General features: G+C 42.0%; 1 protein-coding gene across 4 annotated transcripts in view; it reads right to left on the reverse strand.

Moving 5' to 3' along the window:
* The window catches only part of LOC139753743 (uncharacterized), a 264,930-nt gene that overhangs the window by 132,293 nt on the left and 109,263 nt on the right, over nt 1-23,374 (reverse strand). For all 4 annotated transcript variants that reach the window (XM_071670543.1, XM_071670541.1, XM_071670544.1 and 1 more), the window contains exon 5: nt 11,464-11,617. In XM_071670543.1, coding sequence (XP_071526644.1) covers nt 11,464-11,617 — 154 coding nt within the window. The remainder of the gene's footprint in view (nt 1-11,463; nt 11,618-23,374) is intronic.

Here is a 23,374-nt window from a genome sequence, read left to right on the forward strand (position 1 = left end):
ACGATTCTGTCCAAACATACCATTTATTGCTTTCCAAGATAATGTCCTCGATTTCCAAACATTCTTCAAGGCTCACAGAATTTTCACCCCCTCCCCCACCCCATGATTCACTTCTGCTTCCATGGTTCCAACTCTCTGCCAATCCACTCCCAGATATCTAAACACTTTCACTTCCTCCACTTTTTCCTCCATTCATATTACATCACAATTGACTTGAACCCTCAACCCTACTGTACCTAATAACCTTGCTCTTATTCACATTTACTCTTAACTTTCTTCTTTCACACAGTTTACCAAACTCAGTCACCAGCTTCTGCAGTTTCTCACATGAATCAGCCACCAGCGCTGTATCATCAGCGAACAACAACTGACTCACTTCCCAAGCTCTCTCATCCACAACAGACTGCAAAACTCTTCCATTCACCTCCCTAACAACCCCATCCATAAACAAATTAAACAACCATGGAGACATCACACACCCCTGCCGCAAACCTACATTCACTTAAAACCAATCACTTTCCTCTCTTCCTACACGTACACATGCCTTACATCCTCGATAAAAACTTTTCACTGCTTCTAACAACTTGCCTCCCAAACCATATATTCTAAGTACCTTCCATAGACCATCTCTATCAAATGCCTTCTCCAGATACATAAATGCTACATACAAATCCATTTGCTTTTCTAAGTATTTATCACACACATTCTTCAAAGCAAACACCTGATCCACACATCCTCTACCACTTCTGAAACCACACTGCTCTTCCCCAATCTGATGCTCTGTACATGCCTTCACCCTCTCAATCAATACCCTCACATATAATTTACCAGGAATACTCAACAAACTTATACCTCTGTAATTTGAGCACTCACTCTTATCCCCTATGCCTTTGTACAATGGCACTATGCAAGCATTCCGCCAATCCTCAGACACCTCACCATGAATCATACATACATTAAATAACCTTACCAACCAATCAACGATACAGTCACCCCCTTTTTTAAAAAATTCCACTGCAATACCATCCAAAACCCGCTGCCTTGAGGGCTTTCATCTTTTGGAAAGCTTTTACTACCTCTTCTCTGTTTTCCAAATCATTTTCCCTAACCCTCTCACTTTGCATACCACCTCGACCAAAACACCCTATATCTGCCACTCTATCATCAAACATATTTAACAAACCTTAGAAATACTCACTCCATCTCCTTCTCACATCACCACTACTTGTTATCACCTCCCCATTAGCCCCCTTCACTGAAGTTCCCATTTGTTCCCTTGTCTTACGCACTTTATTTACCTCCTTCCAAAACATCTTTTTATTCTCCCTAAAATTTAATGTTACTCTCACCCCAACTCTCATTTGACCTCTTTTTCACCTCTTGCACCTTTCTCTTGACCTCCTGCTTGTTTCTTTTATACATCTCCCACTCATTTGCATTATTTCCCTGCAAAAATCATCCAAATGCCTCTCTCTTCTCTTTCACTAATAATCTTACTTCATCCCACCACTCACAACCCTTTCTAATCTGTCCACTTCCCATGCTTCTCATGCCACAAGCATCTTTTGCAAAAGCCATCTCTGCTCCCCTAAATACATCCCATTCCTCCCCCACTCCCCTTACCTCCTTTGTTCTCACCTTTTTCCATTCTGTACTCAGTCTCTCCAGATACTTCCTCACACAAGTCTCCTTCCCAAGCTCACTTACTCTCACCACTATTCATCCAAAGATTCTCTCTCTTCTTTTCTGAAAACCTCTACAAATTTTCACCTTTGCCTCCACAAGATAATGATCAGACATCCCTCAAGTTGCACCTCTCAGCACATTAACATCCAAAATTCTCTCTTTTGAGCACCCATTAACATATAATCCAATAACACTCTCTGGCCATCCCTCCTACTTACATGCGTATACATATATATATCTCTCTTTTTAAACCAGGTATTCCCAATCACCAGTTCTTTTTCAGCACATAAATCTACAATCTCTTCGCCATTTGCTCTTCACCATTTCCATTTACAACACTGTACACCCCATGTATACCAATTATTCCCTCAACTGCCACATTACACACCTTTGCATTCAAATCACCAATCACTATAACCCGGTCTCGTGCATCAAAACAACTAACACACTCATTCAGCTGCTCCAAAAACACTTACCTCTCATGATCTTTCTTCTCATGCCCAGGTACATATGCACCAATAATCAACCATCTCCCTCCGACATTCAGTTTTACCCATATGAATCTAGATTTTCCTTTCTTACACTCTATCACATACTCCCACCACTCCTGTTTCAGGAGTAGTGCTACTCCTTCCCTTGCTCTCAATAACTCCTGACCTTACTTCCAAGACATTCCCAAACTGCTCTTCCCCTTTACCCTTCAGCTTCGTTCCACTCAGAGCCAAAACATCCAGGTTCCCTTCCTCAAACATACTACCTATCTTTCCGTTTTTCTCCCCTTGGTTACATCCACACACATTTAGAAACCCCAATCTGAGCCTTCGAGGATGATGAGCACACCCAGCGTGACTCCTTCTTCTGTTTCCCTTTTTAGAAAGTCAAAATACAAGGAGGGGAGTGTGTCTAGCCCGCCGCTCCCATCCCCTTTAGTCACCTTCTATGACACGTGAGGAATGCGTGGGAAGTATTCTTTCTCCCCTATCCCCAAGAAAAATAAACATATATATATCATAGGGTGGGGGAGGGGGCGAAAATCCTGGGAGCCTTGAAGAATGTGTGGAAGTCGAGAACATTATCTCGGAAAGCAGAAATGGGTATGTTTGAAGGAATAGTGGTTCCAACAATGTTGTATGGTTGCGAGGTGTGGGCTATGGATAGAGTTAAGCGCAGGAGGATGGATGTGCTGGAAATGAGATGTTTGAGGACAGTGTGTGGTGTGAGGTGGTTTGATCGAGTAAGTAACGTAAGGGTAAGAGAGATGTGTGGAAATAAAAAGAGCGTGGTTGAGAGAGCAGAAGAGGGTGTTTTGAAATGGTTTGGGCACATGGAGAGAATGAGTGAGGAAAGATTGACCAAGAGGATATATGTGTCAGAGGTGGAGGGAACAAGGAGAAGTGGGAGACCAAATTGGAGGTGGAAAGATGGAGTGAAAAAGATTTTGTGTGATCGGGGCCTGAACATGCAGGAGGGTGAAAGGCGGGCAAGGAATAGAGTGCATTGGATCGATGTGGTATACTGGGGTTGACGTGCTGTCAGTGGATTGAATCAGGGCATGTGAAGCGACTAGGATAAACCATGGAAAGCTGTGTAAGTATGTATATTTGCGTGTGTGGACGTATGTATATACATGTGTATGGGAGTGGGTTGGGCCATTTCTTTCGTCTGTTTCCTTGTGCTACCTCGCAAACGCGGGAAACAGCGACAAAGCAAAAAAAAAAAATATATATATGTTTATATATGTAAGTATGGGAAGTATATAGGGAAGAATTCTTTCTCCCCTATCCCCAAGAATAATAAACATATAAATATGGGGATAGGGGATACGGGAGAAAGAATACTTCCCACGTATTCCCTGCGTGTCGTAGAAGGCGACTAAAAGGGGAGAGAGCGGGGGTCTGGAAATCCTCCCCTCTCATTTTATTTTTATTTTTTTTTTTTTTTAATTTTCCAAAAGAAGGTACAGAGAAGGGGGCCAGGTGAGGATATTCCCTCAAAGGCCCAGTTATCTGTTCTTAATGCTACCTCGCTAATGCGAAAAATGGCGAATAGTTTGAAAAGAAAGATATCTATATATATATAGAGTATGTGGGAGTTGTGGGAGTATGTGATAGAATGTAAGAGAGTAAATTCTCGATTAATATGGGTAAAACTGAAAGTTGATGGAGAGAGATGGGTGATTATTGGTGCATATGCACCTGGGCATGAGAAGAAAGATCATGAGAGGCAAGTGTTTTGGCAGCAGCTGAGTGAGTGTGTTAGTGGTTTTGATGCAAAAGACTGGGTTATAGTGATGGGTGATTTGAATGCAAAGGTGAGTAATGTGGCAGTTGAGGGAATAATTGGTATACATGGGGTGTTCAGTGTTGTAAATGGAAATGGTGAAGAGCTTGTAGATTTATGTGCTGAAAAAGGACTGGTGATTGGGAATACCTGGTTTAAAAAGCGAGATATGCATAAGTATACGTATGTAAGTAGAAGAGATGGCCAGAGAGCATTATTGGATTGCGTGTTAATTGATAGGCATGCAAAAGAGAGACTTTTGGATGTTAATGTGCTGAGAGGTGCAACTGGAGGCATGTCTGATCATTATCTTGTGGAGCCGAAGGTGAAGATTTGTAGGGGTTTTCAGAGAAGAAGGGAGAATGTTGGGGTGAAGAGAGTGGTGAGAGTAAGTGAGCTTGGGAAGGAGACTTGTGTGAGTAAGTACCAGGAGAGACTGAGTATAGAATGGAAAAAGGTGAGAACAAAGGAGGTAAGGGGAGTGGGGGAGGAATGGGATGTATTTAGGGAAGCAGTGATAGCTTGCGCAAAAGATGCTTGTGGCATGAGAAGCGTGGGAGGTGGGTTGATTAGAAAGGGTAGTGAGTGGTGGGATGAAGAAGTAAGATTATTAGTGAAAGAGAAGAGAAAGGCATTTGGACAATTTTTTAAGGGAAAAAATGCAATTGAGTGGGAGATGTATAAAAGAAAGAGACAGGAGGTCAAGAGAAAGGTGCAAGAGGTGAAAAAGAGGGCAAATGAGAGTTGGGGTGAGAGAGTATCATTAAATTTTAGGGAGAATAAAAAGATGTTCTGGAAGGAGGTAAAAAAGTGCGTAAGACAAGGGAGCAAATGGGAACTTCAGTGAAGGGCGCTAATGGGGAGGTGATAACAAGTAGTGGTGATGTGAGAAGGAGATGGAGTGAGTATTTTGAAGGTTTGTTGAATGTGTTTGATGATAGAGTGGCAGATATGGGGTGTTTTGGTCGAGGTGGTGTACAAAGTGAGAGTGTTAGGGAAAATGATTTGGTAAACAGAGAAGAGGTAATAAAAGCTTTGCGGAAGATGAAAGCCGGCAAGGCAGCAGGTTTGGATGATATTGCAGTGGAGTCTATTAAAAAAGGGGTTGACTGTATTGGCAACTGGTTGGGGTTGACTGTATTGGCGACTGGTTGGTAAGGTTATTTAATATATATATGACTCATGGTGAGGTGCCTGAGGATTGGCGGAATGCGTGCATAGTGCCATTGTACAAAGGCAAAGGGGATAAGAGTGAGTGCTCAAATTACAGAGGTATAAGTTTGTTGAGTATTCCTGGTAAATGATATGGGAGGGTATTGATTGAGAGGGTGAAGGCATGTACAGAGCATTCAGATTGGGGAAGAGCAGTGTGGTTTCAGAAGTGGTAGAGGATGTGTGGATCAGGTGTTTGCTTTGAAGAATGTATGTGAGAAATACTTAGAAAAACAAATGGATTTGTATGTATCATTTATGGATATGGAGAAGGCATATGATAGAGTTGATAGAGATGCTCTATGGAAGGTATTAAGAATATATGGTGTGGGAGGCAAGTTGTTAGAAGCAGTGAAAAGTTTTTATTGAGGATGTAAGGCATGTGTACGTGTAGGAAGAGAGGAAAGTGATTGGTTCTCAGTGAATGTAGGTTTGCGGCAGGGGTGTGTGATGTCTCTATGGTTGTTTAATTTGTCTATGGATGGGGTTGTTAGGGAGGTGAATGCAAGAGTTTTGGAAAGAGTGGCAAGTATGAAGTCTGTTGTGGATGAGAGAGCTTGGGAAGTGAGTCAGTTGTTGTTCGCTGATGATACAGCGCTGGTGGCTGATTCATGTGAGAAACTGCAGAAGCTGGTGACTGAGTTTGGTAAAGTGTGTGAAAGAAGAAAGTTAAGAGTAAATGTGAATAAGAACAATGTTATTAGTTACAGTAGTGTTGAGGGTCAAGTCAATTGGGAGGTAAGTTTGAATGGAGAAAAACTGGAGGAAGTAAAGTGCTTTAGATATCTGGGAGTGGATCTGGCAGTGGATGGAACCATGGAAGCGGAAGTGGATCATAGGGTGGGGGAGGGGGCGAAAATATATATATATATATATATATATATATATATATATATATATATATATATATATATATATATATATTTTTTTTTTTGCTTTGTCGCTGTCTCCCGCGTTTGCGAGGTAGCGCAACGAAACAGACGAAAGAAATGGCCCAACCCAACCCCATACACATGTATATACATACGTCCACACACGCAAATATACATACCTACAGAGCTTACCATGGTTTACCCCAGACGCTTCACATGCCCTGATTCAATCCACTGACAGCACGTCAACCCCGGTATACCACATCGATCCAATTCACTCTATTCCTTGCCCTCCTTTCACCCTCCTTAATGTTCTGGCCCCGATCACACAAAATCTTTTTCATTCCATCTTTCCACCTCCAATTTGGTCTTCCACTTCTCCTCGTTCCCTCCACCTCCGACACATATATCCTCTTGGTCAATCTTTCCTCACTCATTCTCTCCATGTGCCCAAACCATTTCAAAACACCCTCTTCTGCTCTCTCAACCACGCTCTTTTTATTTCCACACATCTCTCTTACCCTTACGTTACTTACTCGATCAAACCACCTCACACCACACATTGTCCTCAAACATCTCATTTCCAGCACACCCATCCTCCTGCGCACAACTCTATCCATAGCCCACGCCTCGCAATCATACAACATTGTTGGAAGCACTATTCCTTCAAACATACCCATTTTTGCTTTCCAATATAATGTTCTTGACTTCCACACATTCTTCAAGGCTCCCAGGATTTTCGCCCCCTCCCCCACCCTATGATCCACTTCCGCTTCCATGGTTCCATACGCTGCCAGATCCGCTCCCAGATATCTAAAACACTTTACTTCCTCCAGTTTTTCTCCATTCAAACTTACCTCTCAATTGACTTGACCCTCAACCCTACTGTACCTAATAACCTTGCTCTTATTCACATTTACTCTTAACTTTCTTCTTTCACACACTTTACCAAACTCAGTCACCAGCTTTTGCAGTTACATATATATAAACATATATATATATTTTTTATATATATTTTATATATATTTTTTTTTTTGCTTTGTCGCTGTCTCCCGCGTTTGCGAGGTAGCGCAAGGAAACAGACGAAAGAAATGGCCCAACCCACCCCCATACACATGTATATACATACGTCCACACATGCAAATATACATACCTACACAGCTTTCCATGGTTTACCCCAGACGCTTCACATGCCCTGATTCAATCCACTGACAGCACGTCAACCCCGGTATACCACATCGCTCCAATTCACTCTACTCCTTGCCCTCCTTTCACCCTCCCGCATGTTCAGGCCCCGATCACACAAAATCTTCTTCACTCCATCTTTCCACCTCCAATTTGGTCTCCCTCTTCTCCTCATTCCCTCCACCTCCGACACATATATCCTCTTGGTCAGTCTTTCCTCACTCATTCTCTCCATGTCCCCAAACCATTTCAAAACACCCTCTTCTGCTCTCTCAACCACGCTCTTTTTATTTCCACATCTCTCTTACCCTTACGTTACTTACTCGATCAAATCACCTCACACCACACATTGTCCTCAAACATCTCATTTCCAGCACATCCATCCTCCTGCACACCACCCTATCCATAGCCCACGCCTCGCAACCATACAACATTGTTTGAACCACTATTCCTTCAAACATACCCATTTTTGCTTTCCGAGATAATATTCTCGACTTCCACACATTCTTCAAGGCTCCCAGAATTTTCGCCCCCTCCCCCACCCTGTGATCCACTTCCACTTCCATGGTTCCATCCGCTGCCAGATCCACTCCCAGATATCTAAAACACTTCACTTCCTCCAGTTTTTCTCCATTCAAACTCACCTCCCAATTGACTTGACCCTCAACCCTACTGTACCTAATAACCTTGCTCTTATTCACATTTACTCTTAACTTTCTTCTTTCACACACTTTACCAAACTCAGTCACCAGCTTCTGCAGTTTCTCACATGAATCAGCCACCAGGAGGATGAGCACTCCCCGCGTGACTCCTTCTTCTGTCTCCCCTTTTAGAAAGTTAAAATACAAGGAGGGGAGGGTTTCTCGCCCCCTGCTCCTGTCCTTTTTAGTCGCCTTCTACGACACGTGAGGAATGAATTATGTACGTGTGTATATATGTATATGTCTGTGCGTATATATATATATGTATACATTGAGATGTATAGGTATGTATATGTGCATGTGTGGACATGTATGTATATACATGTGTATGTGGGTTGGTTAGGCCATTCCTTTGTCTTTTTCCTTGGGCTACCTCACTAACGCGGGAGATAGTGACAAAGCAAAATAAAATAAATATATATATACTATTTTCTTTTTTATTTTTCTTTGTCACTGTCTCCCGCGTTAGCGAGGTAGCGCAAGGAAACAGACGAAAGAATGGCCCATCCCACCCACATACACATGTATATACATACATGTCCACACATGCAAATATACATACCTATACATCTCAACGTATACATATATATACAAACACAGACATATACATATATACACATGTACATAATTCATACTGTCTGCCTTTATTCAATCCCATCGCCACCCCGCTACACATGAAATAACAACCCCCTTCTCCCACATGTATGTGAGGTAGTGCTAGGAAAAGACAACAAAGGCCACATTCATTCACACTCAGTCTCTAGCTGTCATGTATAATGCAACGAAACCACAGCCCACTTTCCACATCCAGGCCCCACAGAACTTTCCATGGTTTACCCTAGATGCTTCACATGCCCTGGTTGAATCCATTGACAGCACATCGATAAATGCCAGATAGAAATCCCTCTGTTTTCTAAGTATTTCTCACACACATTTTTCAAAGCAAACACCTGATCCACACATCCTCTACCACTTCTGAAACCACACTGCTCTTCCTCAATCTGATGCTCTGTACATGCCTTCATCCTCTCAATCAATACCCTCCCATACAAGTTCTTAGGAATACTGAACAAAGTTATGCCTGTATAGTTTGAACACTCACCTTTATTCCCATTGCAAATAAGGTGGAGGAATACTGGAGGGAGAGAAATAATGAAAAAATGCATGGAATTGTATATGCGAGGAAGGCATGTAAGGAAATGAAGGAGACTTTTGCCACGGCCACCCCTTGATGGGAATTCCAGGAGGGAACAGGCATCAGAATAAGACAGATAGATAATGACATACACACTCATTAGACTAAATGTGCTACAATCTCTAGTGAAAAAAAACTCCATGGATAGTGCTCTCCTAACGCATATAACATCAGCATGAAAAGGCTGAAAAGCACAAGTCCTTTGCAAATCCTTTGAAACTTGTAATAAGAACACAGTGGCTGCTAAATCTGCAATCACAAATTCTATTTCCAAAATTGATTTGCTAAATCTAACCAAACTTTTCTATGTAAACTGGCCACTTCTAATTTTATCAAACTTGATTTACAGAGTCTTGTGTGCAAATATCAACACTGTTTTCACACAGCAGCGAATCTACCCTATCTAAATTGGTCAAGTTAGTTAAGTTTGTGAAGTACAGTTACAAGTAAATTTTCTAAAAATCTGGTTCTAGTATTTTGCTGGTGCCAGGTGCAGTAGTCACCACGACAGAAACATACCACCAATCATAGTCTGGGGACAGTGACATATCATCATCTCTACAAAAACCTAATCTTCCCTTGTTAACTTATGGCACATCAAAAAAAGGACAATCCAAGAGGTCATGCTAAGTCAGGTATTAATAAAACCCCAGGATCCCTTTTATGGGCTTACTACAACTTCCAGGATGCTTTCCAACCAGGAACAGGAAAATAATGGACTCCTTTAGAGTGAAAAAGTCCCTAACAATACCCCTTTCTATTCACTGACAATAACATAGCCTTGCCAAAGATGACTCCTCACTCACAGTGTAAACAAAAGCAGGCAGAGTCTGATAATACAGCTATGTTAGGTTCAGGGTATGAATTATAATGCTTTGTAATCTATGAAGCTTCAACTAGATCAAATCATATCAGTAATGAGTATGAGGCATTGCCACTTAAACTACAGCAAATGATGATTAGTGATATTAGCTTTCTAAAGTATCTAATGTGCTCACTTATCAATCATGAATTTTTTTATCCAGATTATGTTTAAAATGAGCACCCTCTTCCACCAATCTGAAACCAGTGCCAACTCCTTTTGACATTTTTATGCAAAAATGAAAAACAACTCTCACTCCATACCCAGTTCTTTCTGCATGAAGCCATCATTAACATACCTAATATTAATGAGGTATCAAACATATTCTGAGGAAGTAAGGACAATCATTAAGAGTAAAACTGAAAAAAGCTTTGCTTCCATGACTATCCATTAGACAATGATAGGGTATAATCCCAGAAATCATGCTACTAAAGCAAACAGCACACTGGAAAATGGGTCTGCTTATACTAAAAATCAATATGGGAGTACCAAGATATCCTAGAGTGATGTCAATCATGATGTCACATACTTTAAGGTGATTCAAGAAAACTTGAATAAAATGTCAAAACTTCCATCTATCTTTATCGTTAAAAAAGGCACTATTTCTTTAATGTAAAAGTGCAACTCTAAGCAAATATGGGTATGCATATTTGTGTTCCCATTTAAGGTAGTGAAGATCATTTTTACAGATACATGCTTCTAGAATACCCACAAAGCCTTACTGGCACTATGATTGTCACTAAGCCCTTGACTCAAACACTGCTTTGGGTGCTGTTTTGCGAATAGCTTTTGGTGTCTAAAGTATTGAAAATCAATATGTGATGCAATATGTCACTTATCTTTTTCCAAAGCTCAAACAAATTCTCGATTAGTAGATGTAGGTACAGTACACAGCATGTTTCAATATGCTTTTGATGACTCAACACTTGGCTGGGACTTTAAGGTGCCTCATCTCACAGGCAAAATGAATATGAGCAAGCAAATGTCTCCTGCTCTTTTGTTTAGAAAAACTTAAGGATCACTATCCTGTCAATTTCAAACACTTTAATTATCATCTATCACTCGAAATTGAATAACCCTTGAAGTCTTGAAAAAGTAAAATACTAACCTATCAGTGTAAAATATTGTTCCATCCACATTCAATCATTCTAAAAAGTCATGAACTACTTCTTTAGCGATAATTAGCTATGATGTATCAATCTAACTAATCCTTACTACTCATGATTATGAAATGAAATATTTGATTTAGTTACTGATAATTCTTTTTAAACAACATAAATCCTAGGAAGACTATGGATGTACATTGAATATCAAATCCATGCCTGGAATATATAACATTAATTCTACCATACTCTATGAGGCACAAAAAAGTATTTGTGAAAATAAAAATAAGTGGGGTATCATACCCTAAACTAAATTATGAACGAACAAAAAAATATACTACAGATTTTCAAGAAATTCTCCTCCTACCTGATGACTGGATCGCGTTGGAGTTGTTGCTTGTGAATATCGTCTTTCTGATGATGGAGGAGAACAGTCAGATAGGCTACTACCACCCCCTGACTCACTGCGTAAAGAATCTCCTACACTGCTGGATCGTGGGAGTTCTCGATCATCTCCAGGTCTGAAAAGAGTATAGTTAATCTTAATTATACTTATAATCATATCATAATGCTCAAAATAATGTTCAATATTTCACCAGAGGAAGGCATCATGCCAAAGAGCTGGAAAAGAGTAAATGTCATGCCTATCTTCAGGAAAAGCGATGAGAGAATTGTGCTGGTCCCCTTAAAAACTGTGGTCTATAAGACACTGGAAAAGATTATCTGAAAGTAAGTAGACAACTGCTTGCAAAGGAAAATGACCTAACTGGGAGAAAACATGGATTCAGGGAAATGAAGTCATGCATTACAAATCTCCCAGAGTTCTATGACACAGTGAGCTCCATCTTGAATCAAAGAGACAGCTGGGTAGACTGTGTGTATTCCTGGACAGCCAGAGAGCATTAGAGGCTGTACAATGTAACTGGTAAACTCCAGTACTGCTTCTTAGCCTTTTGTGCTTCACCATTACCAGGTCACTGACAGAGAAAAACTCCAGTGCAGCGTTTCCAGAGGCAGTGAGGCTCCAAAATTGTCAAAAAAAAAAGTGAAAACACACCTCAGGTGTTTGTCCAAACCTAAAAGTATTGCCCTGACGTAACAGAGCAATGCCTCCCCCATTAGTTCCACCCCTAAGGGGTATAATAACAAAGTTACTGTGAGAAGGTGGGGGAGACTTGGATACTCTAGTTAAAGAGATGAGCAATTAAGGGTGATGGTGCTGAATATGAATGGGATGACTGGTTAGAGTAAAATGAGGGAGAAAGTAGAGAGGTTTAAAAGTTTTAGCGTGTATGTGCTAAGGCTTGGGAAAACTCATATCCTTGGGCAGGGTGTGTGGAAAGAAAGTGGGAATGATGAATGCAAGTTATCGGAGGACATGGAAGGTGAGGTATGGACAGGAACGAGTGAAAATTAATGGGAAGAGGAAAAGAAGGATGTGCAATTCTGCTATCACCAAAAGTATATGAGGATGTTACAGAGCATGGATGGAATGGATCAAGAATAGATTGGGTGAAAGGAAATATAGGGATTGTGAAGTATGCATGGGTATGTCTATAAGCATCTGTGAATATGAAGAGTGTATGAGGTAAGGATGAAATGAAGCTTTTCTGGAGAAACCTGAATAACTATATAAACGATTTTGAGAATAAGAAAAATGAGGTCATACTGGGTGATATGAATCCAAAAGTGAGATAGGTGGTAAATGGGAAGTGCCTGGAGTAAATGAGAATGGAAGTTATCTGGTGTATATTTGTGCTGAGAGGGGTCTATTCCTTTGAAACACCTTTTTTCAGCACAATATGATCCACAAATATACATGGCTGAGGAATGATGGAAGAGAAGAGCAAATGACTTTGACTACATGGCAGTGGATGAAGACTAAGGAAGGTTGTGCTAGAGGCCAAAGTTGTGAGAGGATTCTTTGGAGACTCTGACCACTTCACAGTTCTTGTAGGGATGAGGATCAGGGAGAAGTGGAGGTATGGTGTACGAAAGAATGGAGAGGTAAAAGTGTTGGCAAGCAAGAAGATGAATCAGAAAAAATGCAGGGAGGAGTATGAAAGGAGAGTGAAAGCTTCGTTGGAAGTGCAGTGAAGTTAGGATGCAGTCATGTACGAATGAGGTGTTAACATACTTAGATAAAAACAATGAAAGGTTGTAGAATCAGTAGTTAGATACAAGGCAGTGAGACTTTTCTAATTATACTTTGTCGCTGTCTCCTGCGTCAGCGAGGAAGCGCAAGGAAACAGATGAAACAGTGGCCCAACCCACCCTCATAAACATGTATATACATACACGTCCACACAAGCACATATGCACACCTCTACATCTCAACGTATACATATATATACACACACAGACATATACATATATACACATGTAAATAATTCATAGTATCTGCCCTTATTCATTCTCGTCGCCAACCCACCACACATGAAATGACAACCCCCTCCGCCAGCATGTGCGCGAGGTAGCACAAGAAAAAGACAACAAAGGCCACATTCATTCACACCCAGTCTCTAGCTGTCATGTATAATGCAATGAAACCACAGCTGCCTTTCCACATCCAAACACCACAAAACGTTCCATGGCTTACCCAGAGCTTCACATGCCCTGGTTCAATCCATTGACAGCACATCAACACCAGTATAACATATCGTTCCAATTCACTCTACTCCTTGCATGCCTTTCATCCTCCTGCATGTTCAGGCCCCGATCGCTCAAAATCTTTTTCACTCCATCTTTCCACCTACAATTTGCTCTCCCACTTCTACTCGTTCCCTCCACCTCTGACACATATATCCTCTTGGTCAATCTTTCCTCACTCATTCTCTCCATGTGACCAAACCATTTCAAAACACCCTCTTCTGCTCTCTCAACCACATTCTTTTTATTACAACACGTCTCTCCTACCCTTTCATTACTTACTCATTCAAACCACTTCACACCACAGGGTGTCCTCAAACATCTCATTTCAAGCACATCCACCCTCCTCCACACAATTCTATCTATGGCCCACGCCTTGCAACCATACAACACTGTCGGAACCACTATTCCTTCAAATATACCTATTATTGCTTTCCAAGATAACGATCTTGCCTTCCAACATTTTTCAACACTTCCAGACCTTTCGCCCCCTCCCCCACCCTATGACTCACTTCCGCTTCCATGGTTCCATCCGCTGCCAGATCCACTCCCAGATATCTAAAACACTTCACTTACTCCAGTTTTTCTCCATTCAAACTTACCTCCCAATTAACTTGACCCTCAACCCTCAACCCTACTGTACCTAATAACCTTGCTCATATTCACATTTACTCTCAGCTTTCTTCGTTCACACACTTTACCAAACTCAGTCACCAGCTTCTGCAGTTTCTCACACGAATCAGCCACCAGTGCCATATCAACAGCGAACAACAACTGACTTACTTCCCAAGCTCTCTCATCCACAACAGACTGTATACTTGCCCCTCTCTCCAAAACTCTTGCATTCACCTCCCTCACAACCCCATCCATAAACAAATTAAACAACCATGGAGACATCAAACATCCCTGCAGCAAACCTACATTCACAGACAACCAATCACTTTCCCCTCTTCCTACTCGTACACTTGCCTTATATCCTCAATAAAAACTTTTCACTGCTTCTAACAACTTGCCTCCCACACCATATACTCTTAATATCTTCCATAGAGCATCTCTATCAACTCTATCATATGCCTTCTCCAGATCCATAAATGCTACATACAAATCCATTTGCTTTTCTAAGTATTTCTCACATACATTCTTCAAAGCAAACACCTGATCCACACATCCTCTACCACTTCTGAAACCACACTGCTCTTCCCCAATCTGATGCTCTGTACATGCCTCCACCCTCTAAATCAATTTATTTTTTTTCTTTTTTTGCTTTGTCGCTGTCTCCTGCATTTGTGAGGTAGCGCAAGGAAACAGACGAAAGAAATGGCACAACCCACCCCCATACACATGTATATACATACACGTCCACACACGCAAATATACATACCTATACATCTCAATGTACACATATATATACACACACAGACATATACATATATACACAAGCACATAATTCATACTGTCTGCCTTTATTTATTCCCATCATCACCTCGCCACACATGGAATAACATCCCCCTCCCCCCTCATGTGTGCGAGGTAGCGCTAGGAAAAGACAACAAAGGCCCCATTCGTTCACACTTAGTCTCTAGCTGTCATGTAATAATGCCCGAAACCACAGCTCCCTTTCCACATCCAGGCCCCACACAACTTTCTATGGTTTAACCCAGATGCTTCACATGCCCTGATTCAATCCACTGACAGCACGTCGACATCAGTATACCACATCGATCCAATTCACTTTATTCCTTGCCCGCCTTTCACCCTCCTGCATGTTCAGGCTCCGATCACTCAAAATCTTTTTCACTCCATCTTTCCACCTCCAATTTGGTCTCCCACTTCTCCTCGTTCCCTCCACCGCCGACACATATATCCTCTTGGTCAATCTTTTCTCACTCATTCGCTCCATGTGACCAGACCATTTCAAAACACCCTCTTCTGCTCTCTCAACCACGCTCTTTTTATTTCCACACATCTCTCTTACCCTTACATTACTTACTCGATCAAACCACCTCACACAACATATTGTTCTCAAACATCTCATTTTCAGCACATCCACCCTCCTGCGCACAACTCTATCCATAGCCCACGCCTTGCAACCATACAACATTGTTGGAACCACTATTCCTTCAAACATACCCGTTTTTGCTTTCCGAGATAATGTTCTCAACTTCCACACATTCTTCAAGGCTCCCAGGATTTACGCCCCCTCACTTCCCAAGCTCTCTCATCCACAACAGACTTCATACTTGCCCCTCTTTCCAAAACTCTTGCATTCACCTCCCTAACCCCATCCATAAACAAATTAAACAACCATGGAGACATCACACACCCCTGCCACAAACCTACATTCACTGAGAACCAGTCACTTTCCTCACTCATTCTCTCCATGAGAGGGTTAGGGAAAATGATTTGGTAAACAGAGAAGAGGTAGGAAAAGCTTTGCGGAAGATGTAAGCCGGCAAGGCAGCAGGTTTGGAAGGTATTGCGGTGGAATTTATTAAAAAAGGGGGTGACTGTATTATTGACTGGTTGGTAAGGTTATCTAATGTATGTATGACTCATGGTGAGGTGCCTGAGGATTGGCGGAATGCTTGCATAGTGCCATTGTACAAAGGCAAAGGGGATAAGAGTGAGTGCTCAAATTACAGAGGTATAAGTTTGTTGAGTATTCCTGGTAAATTATATGGGAGGGTATTGATTGAGAGGGTGAAGGCATGTACAGAGCATCAGATTGGGGAAGAGCAGTGTGGTTTCAGAAGTGGTAGAGGATGTGTGGATCAGGTGTTTGCTTTGAAGAATGAATGTGAGAAATACTTAGAAAAGCAAATGGATTTGTATGTAGCATTTATGGATCTGGAGAAGGCATATGATAGAGTTGATAGAGATGCTCTGTGGAAGGTATTAAGAATATATGGTGTGGGAGGCAAGTTGTTAGAAGCAGTGAAAAGTTTTTATCGAGGATGTAAGGCATGTGTACGTGTAGGAAGAGAGGAAAGTGATTGGTTCTCAGTGAATGTAGGTTTGCGGCAGGGGTGTGTGATGTCTCCATGGTTGTTTAATTTGTTTATGGATTGGGTTGTTAGGGAGGTGAATGCAAGAGTTTTGGAAAGAGGGGCAAGTATGAAGTCTGTTGTGGATGAGAGAGCTTGGGAAGTGAGTCAGTTGTTGTTCGCTGATGATACAGCGCTGGTGGCTGATTCATGTGAGAAACTGCAGAAGCTGGTGACTGAGTTTGGTAAAGTGTGTGAAAGAAGAAAGTTAAGAGTAAATGTGAATAAGAGCAAGGTTATTAGGTACAGTAGGGTTGAGGGTCAAGGTCAATTGGGAGGTAAGTTTGAATGGAGAAAAACTGGAGGAAGTAAAGTGTTTTAGATATCTGGGAGTGGATCTGGCAGCGGATGGAACCATGGAAGTGGAAGTGGATCATAGGGTGGGGGAGGGGGCGATAATCCTGGGAGCCTTGAAGAATGTGTGGAAGTCGAGAACATTATCTCGGAAAGCAAAAATGGGTATGTTTGAAGGAATAGTGGTTCCAACAATGTTGTATGGTTGCGAGGCGTGGGCTATGGATAGAGTTGTGCGCAGGAGGATGGATGTGCTGGAAATGAGATGTTTGAGGACAAATATGTGGTGTGAGGTGGTTTGATCGAGTAACGTAAGGGTAAGAGAGATGTGTGGAAATAAAAAGAGCATGGTTGAGAGAGCAGAAGAGGGTGTTTTGAAATGGTTTGGGCACATGGAGAGAATGAGTGAGGAAAGATTGACCAAGAGGATATATGTGTCGGAGGTAGAGGGAACGAGGAGAAGTGGGAGACCAAATTGGAGGTGGAAAGATGGAGTGAAAAAGATTTTGTGTGATCAGGGCGTGAACATGAAGGAGGGTGAAAGGAGGGCAAGGAATAGAGTGAATTGGATTGATGTGGTATACCGGGGTTGACGTGCTGTCAGTGGATTGAATCAGGGCATGTGAAGCGTCTGGGGTAAACCATGGAAAGCTGAGTAGGTATGTATATTTGCGTGTGTAGACGTGTATGTATATACGTGTGTATGGGGGTGGGTTGGGCCATTTCTTTCGTCTGTTTCCTTGCGCTACCTTGCAAACGCAGGAGACAGCGACAAAGCAAAAGTATTTCTAAGTATTTCTTATATACATTCTTCAAAGCAAACACCTGATCCACACATCCTCTACCACTTCTGAAACCACACTGCTCTTCCCCAATCTGATGTTCTGTACATGCCTTCACCCTCTCAATCAATACCCTCCCATATAATTTACCAGGAATACTCAACAAACTTATACCTCTGTAATTTGAGCACTCACCTTTATTCCCTTTGCCTTTGTACAACGGCACTATGCAAGCATTCCACCAATCCTCAGGCACTACACAATGAGCCATACATACATCAAATATCCTTACAAACCAGTCAACAACACAGTCACCCCCTTTTTTTAATAAATTCCACTACAATACCATCCCAACCTGCTGCCTTGCCAGCTTTCATCTTTTGCAAAGCTTTTACTACCTCTTCTCTGTTTACCAAATAATTTTCCCTAACCCTCTCACTTCACACACCACCTCGACGAAAACACCTTATATCTGCCACTCTATCATCTAATACATTCAACAAACCTACAAAATGCTCATTCCATCTCCTCACATCACAACTACTTGTTATTACCTCCTTATTACCCCCCCATTAGCCCCCTTCACCGATGTTCCTATTTGTTCCCTTGTCTTACGCACTTTATTTACCTCCTTCCAAAACATCTTTTTATTCTCCCTGAAATCTAATGATACTCTCTCACCACAACTCTCATTTGCCCTCTTTTTCACCTCTTGTACCTTTCTCTTGACCTCCTGCCTCTTTCTTTTATACATCTCCCACTCATTTGCACTATTTCCCTGTAAAAATCATCCAAATGCCTCTCTCTTCTCTTTCACTGAAAATCTTACTTCTTCATCCCACCACTCACTACCCTTTCTAAGCATGTTTTGCGCAAGCCATCAATGCTTCCCTAAATACATCCCATTCCTCCCCCACTCCCCTTATGCCATTTGCTCTCACCTTTTTCGATTCTGCACTCAGTCTCTCCTGGTACTTCCTCACACAAGTCTCCTTCCAAGGCTCACTTACTCTCACCACTCTCTTCACAACAACATTCTCTCTTCTTTTCTGAAAACCTATACAAATCTTCACCTTCATCTCCACAAGATAATGATCAGACATCCCTCCAATTGCACCTCTCAGCACATTAACATCCAAAACTCTCTCTTTCACGCGCTTTCCATTAACACATAATCCAGTAACGCTCTCTGGCCACCTCTCCAACTTACTTTCATATACTTATGTATATCTCTCTTTTTAAAGCAGGTTTTCCCAATCCCCAGTCCTTTTTCAGCACAAAATCTACAAGCTTTTCCCTTTTTCCATTTCACAGAACACCCCATGTATCCCAAAATTTTCCCCCTCAACTGCCACATTACTCACCTTTGCATTCAAATCACCCATCATTATAACATGGTCTTGTGCATCAAAACCACTAACACACTCATTCAGCTGCTGCCAAAACACTTGCCTCTCATGATCTTTCTTCCCATGCCCAGGTGCATATGCACCAATAATCAACCATCTCTCTCCATCAACTTTCAGTTTTACCCATATTAATCTAGAATTTACACTCTTACATTCTATCACATACTCCCACAACTCCTGTTTCAGTAGTGCTCCTCCTTCCCTTGCTCTTGTCCTCTCAGTAACCTCTGACTTTACTCCCAAGACATTCCCAAACCACTCTTCCCCTTTACCCTTGAGCTTTGTTTCACTCAGAGCCAAAACATCCAGGTTCATTTCCACAAACATGCTACCTATCTCTTCTTTTTTTTACATCTTGGTTACAGCCACACACATTTAGACACACCAATCTGAGCATTGTTGCTGTCTACCACGTTAGCGAGGTAGGGCAAGGAAACAAACAAAAGAATGGCCCAACCTACCCACATACACAGGTGTATACATACACGTCCACACACACAAATATATATACCTATACATCTCAACGTATACATATATATACACACAGACATATATATACATATTTACTTATTCATTTATTTTGCTTTGTCGCTGTCTCCCGCGTTTGCGAGGTAGCGCAAGGAAACAGATGAAAGAAATGGCCCAACCCACGCCCATACACAATGTATATACATACACATCCACACACGCAAATATACATAACTATACATCTCAATGTACACATATATATACACACACAGACACATACTTATATACCCATGCACACAATTCACACTGTCTGCCTTTATTCATTCCCATCGCCACCTCGCCACACATGGAATACCATCCCCCTCCCCCCTCATGTGTGTGAGGTAGAACGACGAAAAGTCAACAAAGGCCCCATTCGTTCACACTCAGTCTCTATCTGTCATGAAATAATGCCCGAAACCTAGAGCTCCCTTTCCACATCCAGGCCCCACACAACTTTCCATGGTTTACCCCAGACGCTTCACATGCCGATTCAATCCACTGACAGCACGTCAACCCCGGTATACCACATCGATCCAATTCACTCTATTCCTTGCCCGCCTTTCACCCTCCTGCATGTTCAGGCCCCGATCACACAAAATCTTTTTCACTCCATCTTTCCACCTCCAATTTGGTCTCCCACTTCTCCTCATTCCCTCCACCTCCGACATATATATCCTCTTGGTCAATCTTTCCTCACTCATTCTCTCCATGTGCCCAAACCATTTCAAAACACCCTCTTCTGCTCTCTCAACCACGCTCTTTTTATTTCCACACATCTCTCTTACCCTTACATTACTTACTCGATCAAACCACCTCACACCAAACATTGTCCTCAAACATCTCATTTCCAGAATATCCACCCTCCTGCGCACAACTCTATCCATAGCCCACACCTCGCAACCATACAACATTGTTGGAACCACTATTCCTTCAAACATACCCATTTTTGCATTCCGAGATAATGTTCTCGACTTCCACACATTCTTCAAGGCTCCCAGAATTTACGCCCCCTCACTTTCCAAGCTCTCTCATCCACAACAGACTTCATACTTGCCCCTCTTTCCAAAACTCTTGCATTCACCTCCCTAACAACCCCATCCATAAACAAATTAAACAAACATGGAGACATCACACACCCCTGCCACAAACCTACATTCACTGAGAACCAGTCACTTTCCTCACTCATTCTCTCCATGAGAGGGTTAGGGAAAATGATTTGGTAAACAGAGAAGAGGTAGGAAAAGCTTTGCGGAAGATGTAAGCCGGCAAGGCAGCAGGTTTGGAAGGTATTGCGGTGGAATTTATCAAAAAAGGGGGTGACTGTATTATTGACTGGTTGGTAAAGTTATCTAATGTATGTATGACTCATGGTGAGGTGCCTGAGGATTGGCGGAATGCGTGCATAGTGCCATTGTACAAAGGCAAAGGGGATAAGAGTGAGTGCTCAAATTTCAGAGGTATAAGTTTGTTGAGTATTCCTGGTAAATTATATGGGAGGGTATTGATTGAGAGGGTGAAGGCATGTACAGAGCATCAGATTGGGGAAGAGCAGTGTGGTTTCAGAAGTGGTAGAGGATGTGTGGATCAGGTGTTTGCTTTGAAGAATGAATGTGAGAAATACTTAGAAAAGCAAATGGATTTGTATGTAGCATTTATGGATCTGGAGAACGCATATGATAGAGTTGATAGAGATGCTCTGTGGAAGGTATTAAGAATATATGGTGTGGGAGGCAAGTTGTTAGAAGCAGTGAAAAGTTTTTATCGAGGATGTAAGGCATGTGTACGTGTAGGAAGAAAGGAAAGTGATTGGTTCTCAGTGAATGTAGGTTTGCGGCAGGGGTGTGTGATGTCTCCATGGTTGTTTAATTTGTTTATGGATTGGGTTGTTAGGGTGGTGAATGCAAGAGTTTTGGAAAGAGGGGCAAGTATGAAGTCTGTTGTGGATGAGAGAGCTTGGGAAGTGAGTCAGTTGTTGTTCGCTGATGATACAGCGCTGGTGGGTGATTCATGTGAGAAACTGCACAAGCTGGTGACTGAGTTTGGTAAAGTGTGTGAAAGAAGAAAGTTAAGAGCAAATGTGAATAAGAGCAAGGTTATTAGGTACAGTAGGGTTGAGGGCCAGGTCAATTGGGAGATAAGTTTGAATGGAGAAAAACTGGAGGAAGTAAAGTGTTTTAGATATCTGGGAGTGGATCTGGCAGCGGATGGAACCATGGAAGTGGAAGTGGATCATAGGGTGGAGGAGGGGCCGATAATCCTGGGAGCCTTGAAGAATGTGTGGAAGTCGAGAACATTATCTCGGAAAGCAAAAATGGGTATGTTTGAAGGAATAGTGGTTCCAACAATGTTGTATGGTTGCGAGGCGTGGGCTATGGATAGAGTTGTGCGCAGGAGGATGGATGTGCTGGAAATGAGATGTTTGAGGACAATATGTGGTGTGAGGTGGTTTGATCGAGTAAGTAACGTAAGGGTAAGAGAGATGTGTGGAAATAAAAAGAGCATGGTTGAGAGAGCAGAAGAGGGTGTTTTGAAATGGTTTGGGCACATGGAGAGAATGAGTGAGGAAAGATTGACCAAGAGGATATATGTGTCGGAGGTAGAGGGAACGAGGAGAAGTGGGAGACCAAATTGGAGGTGGAAAGATGGAGTGAAAAAGATTTTGTGTGATCAGGGCGTGAACATGAAGGAGGGTGAAAGGAGGGCAAGGAATAGAGTGAATTGGATTGATGTGGTATACCGGGGTTGACGTGCTGTCAGTGGATTGAATCAGGGCATGTGAAGCGTCTGGGGTAAACCATGGAAAGCTGAGTAGGTATGTATATTTGCGTGTGTAGACGTGTATGTATATACGTGTGTATGGGGGTGGGTTGGGCCATTTCTTTCGTCTGTTTCCTTGCGCTACCTTGCAAACGCAGGAGACAGCGACAAAGCAAAAAAAAAAAAGTATTTCTAAGTATTTCCCTTAATACCTTTTTTAAAGCAAACACCTGATCCACACATCCTCTCCCCACTTCTGAAACCACACTGCCTTCCCCAATCTAAAGTTCTGTACATGCCTTCACCCTCTCAATCAATACCCTCCCATATAATTTACCAGGAAATACTCAACAAACTTATACCTCTGTAATTTGAGCACTCACCTTTTTTCCCTTTTGCCTTTGTACAACGCACTATGCAAGCATTCCACCAATCCTAAAGCACTACACAATGAGCCATACATACATCAAATATCCTTACAAACCAAGTCAACAACACATCCCCCCCTTTTTTTTTAATAAATTCCACTACAAAAACCACCCCAAACCCCGCGCCTTGCCAGCTTTCATCTTTTGCAAACCCTTTTTTACTACCCTTCTCTGTTTACCAAATAATTTTTCCCTAACCCTCCATTTTCACCACCACCTCGACGAAAACACCTATAACTGCCACTCTATCATCTAATTACATTCAAAAAACCCTACAAAATGCTCATTCCATCTCCTCACATCACAACTCTTGTTATTACCCCCCTTTATTACCCCCCCTTTAAAGCCCCCTTCACCGATTTCCTATTTGTCCCTTGTCTTTGCACTTTATTTTACCTCCTTCCA

This window comes from Panulirus ornatus, chromosome 15 (assembly GCF_036320965.1).
Source record: "Panulirus ornatus isolate Po-2019 chromosome 15, ASM3632096v1, whole genome shotgun sequence".
Lineage (NCBI taxonomy): Eukaryota > Metazoa > Arthropoda > Malacostraca > Decapoda > Palinuridae > Panulirus > Panulirus ornatus.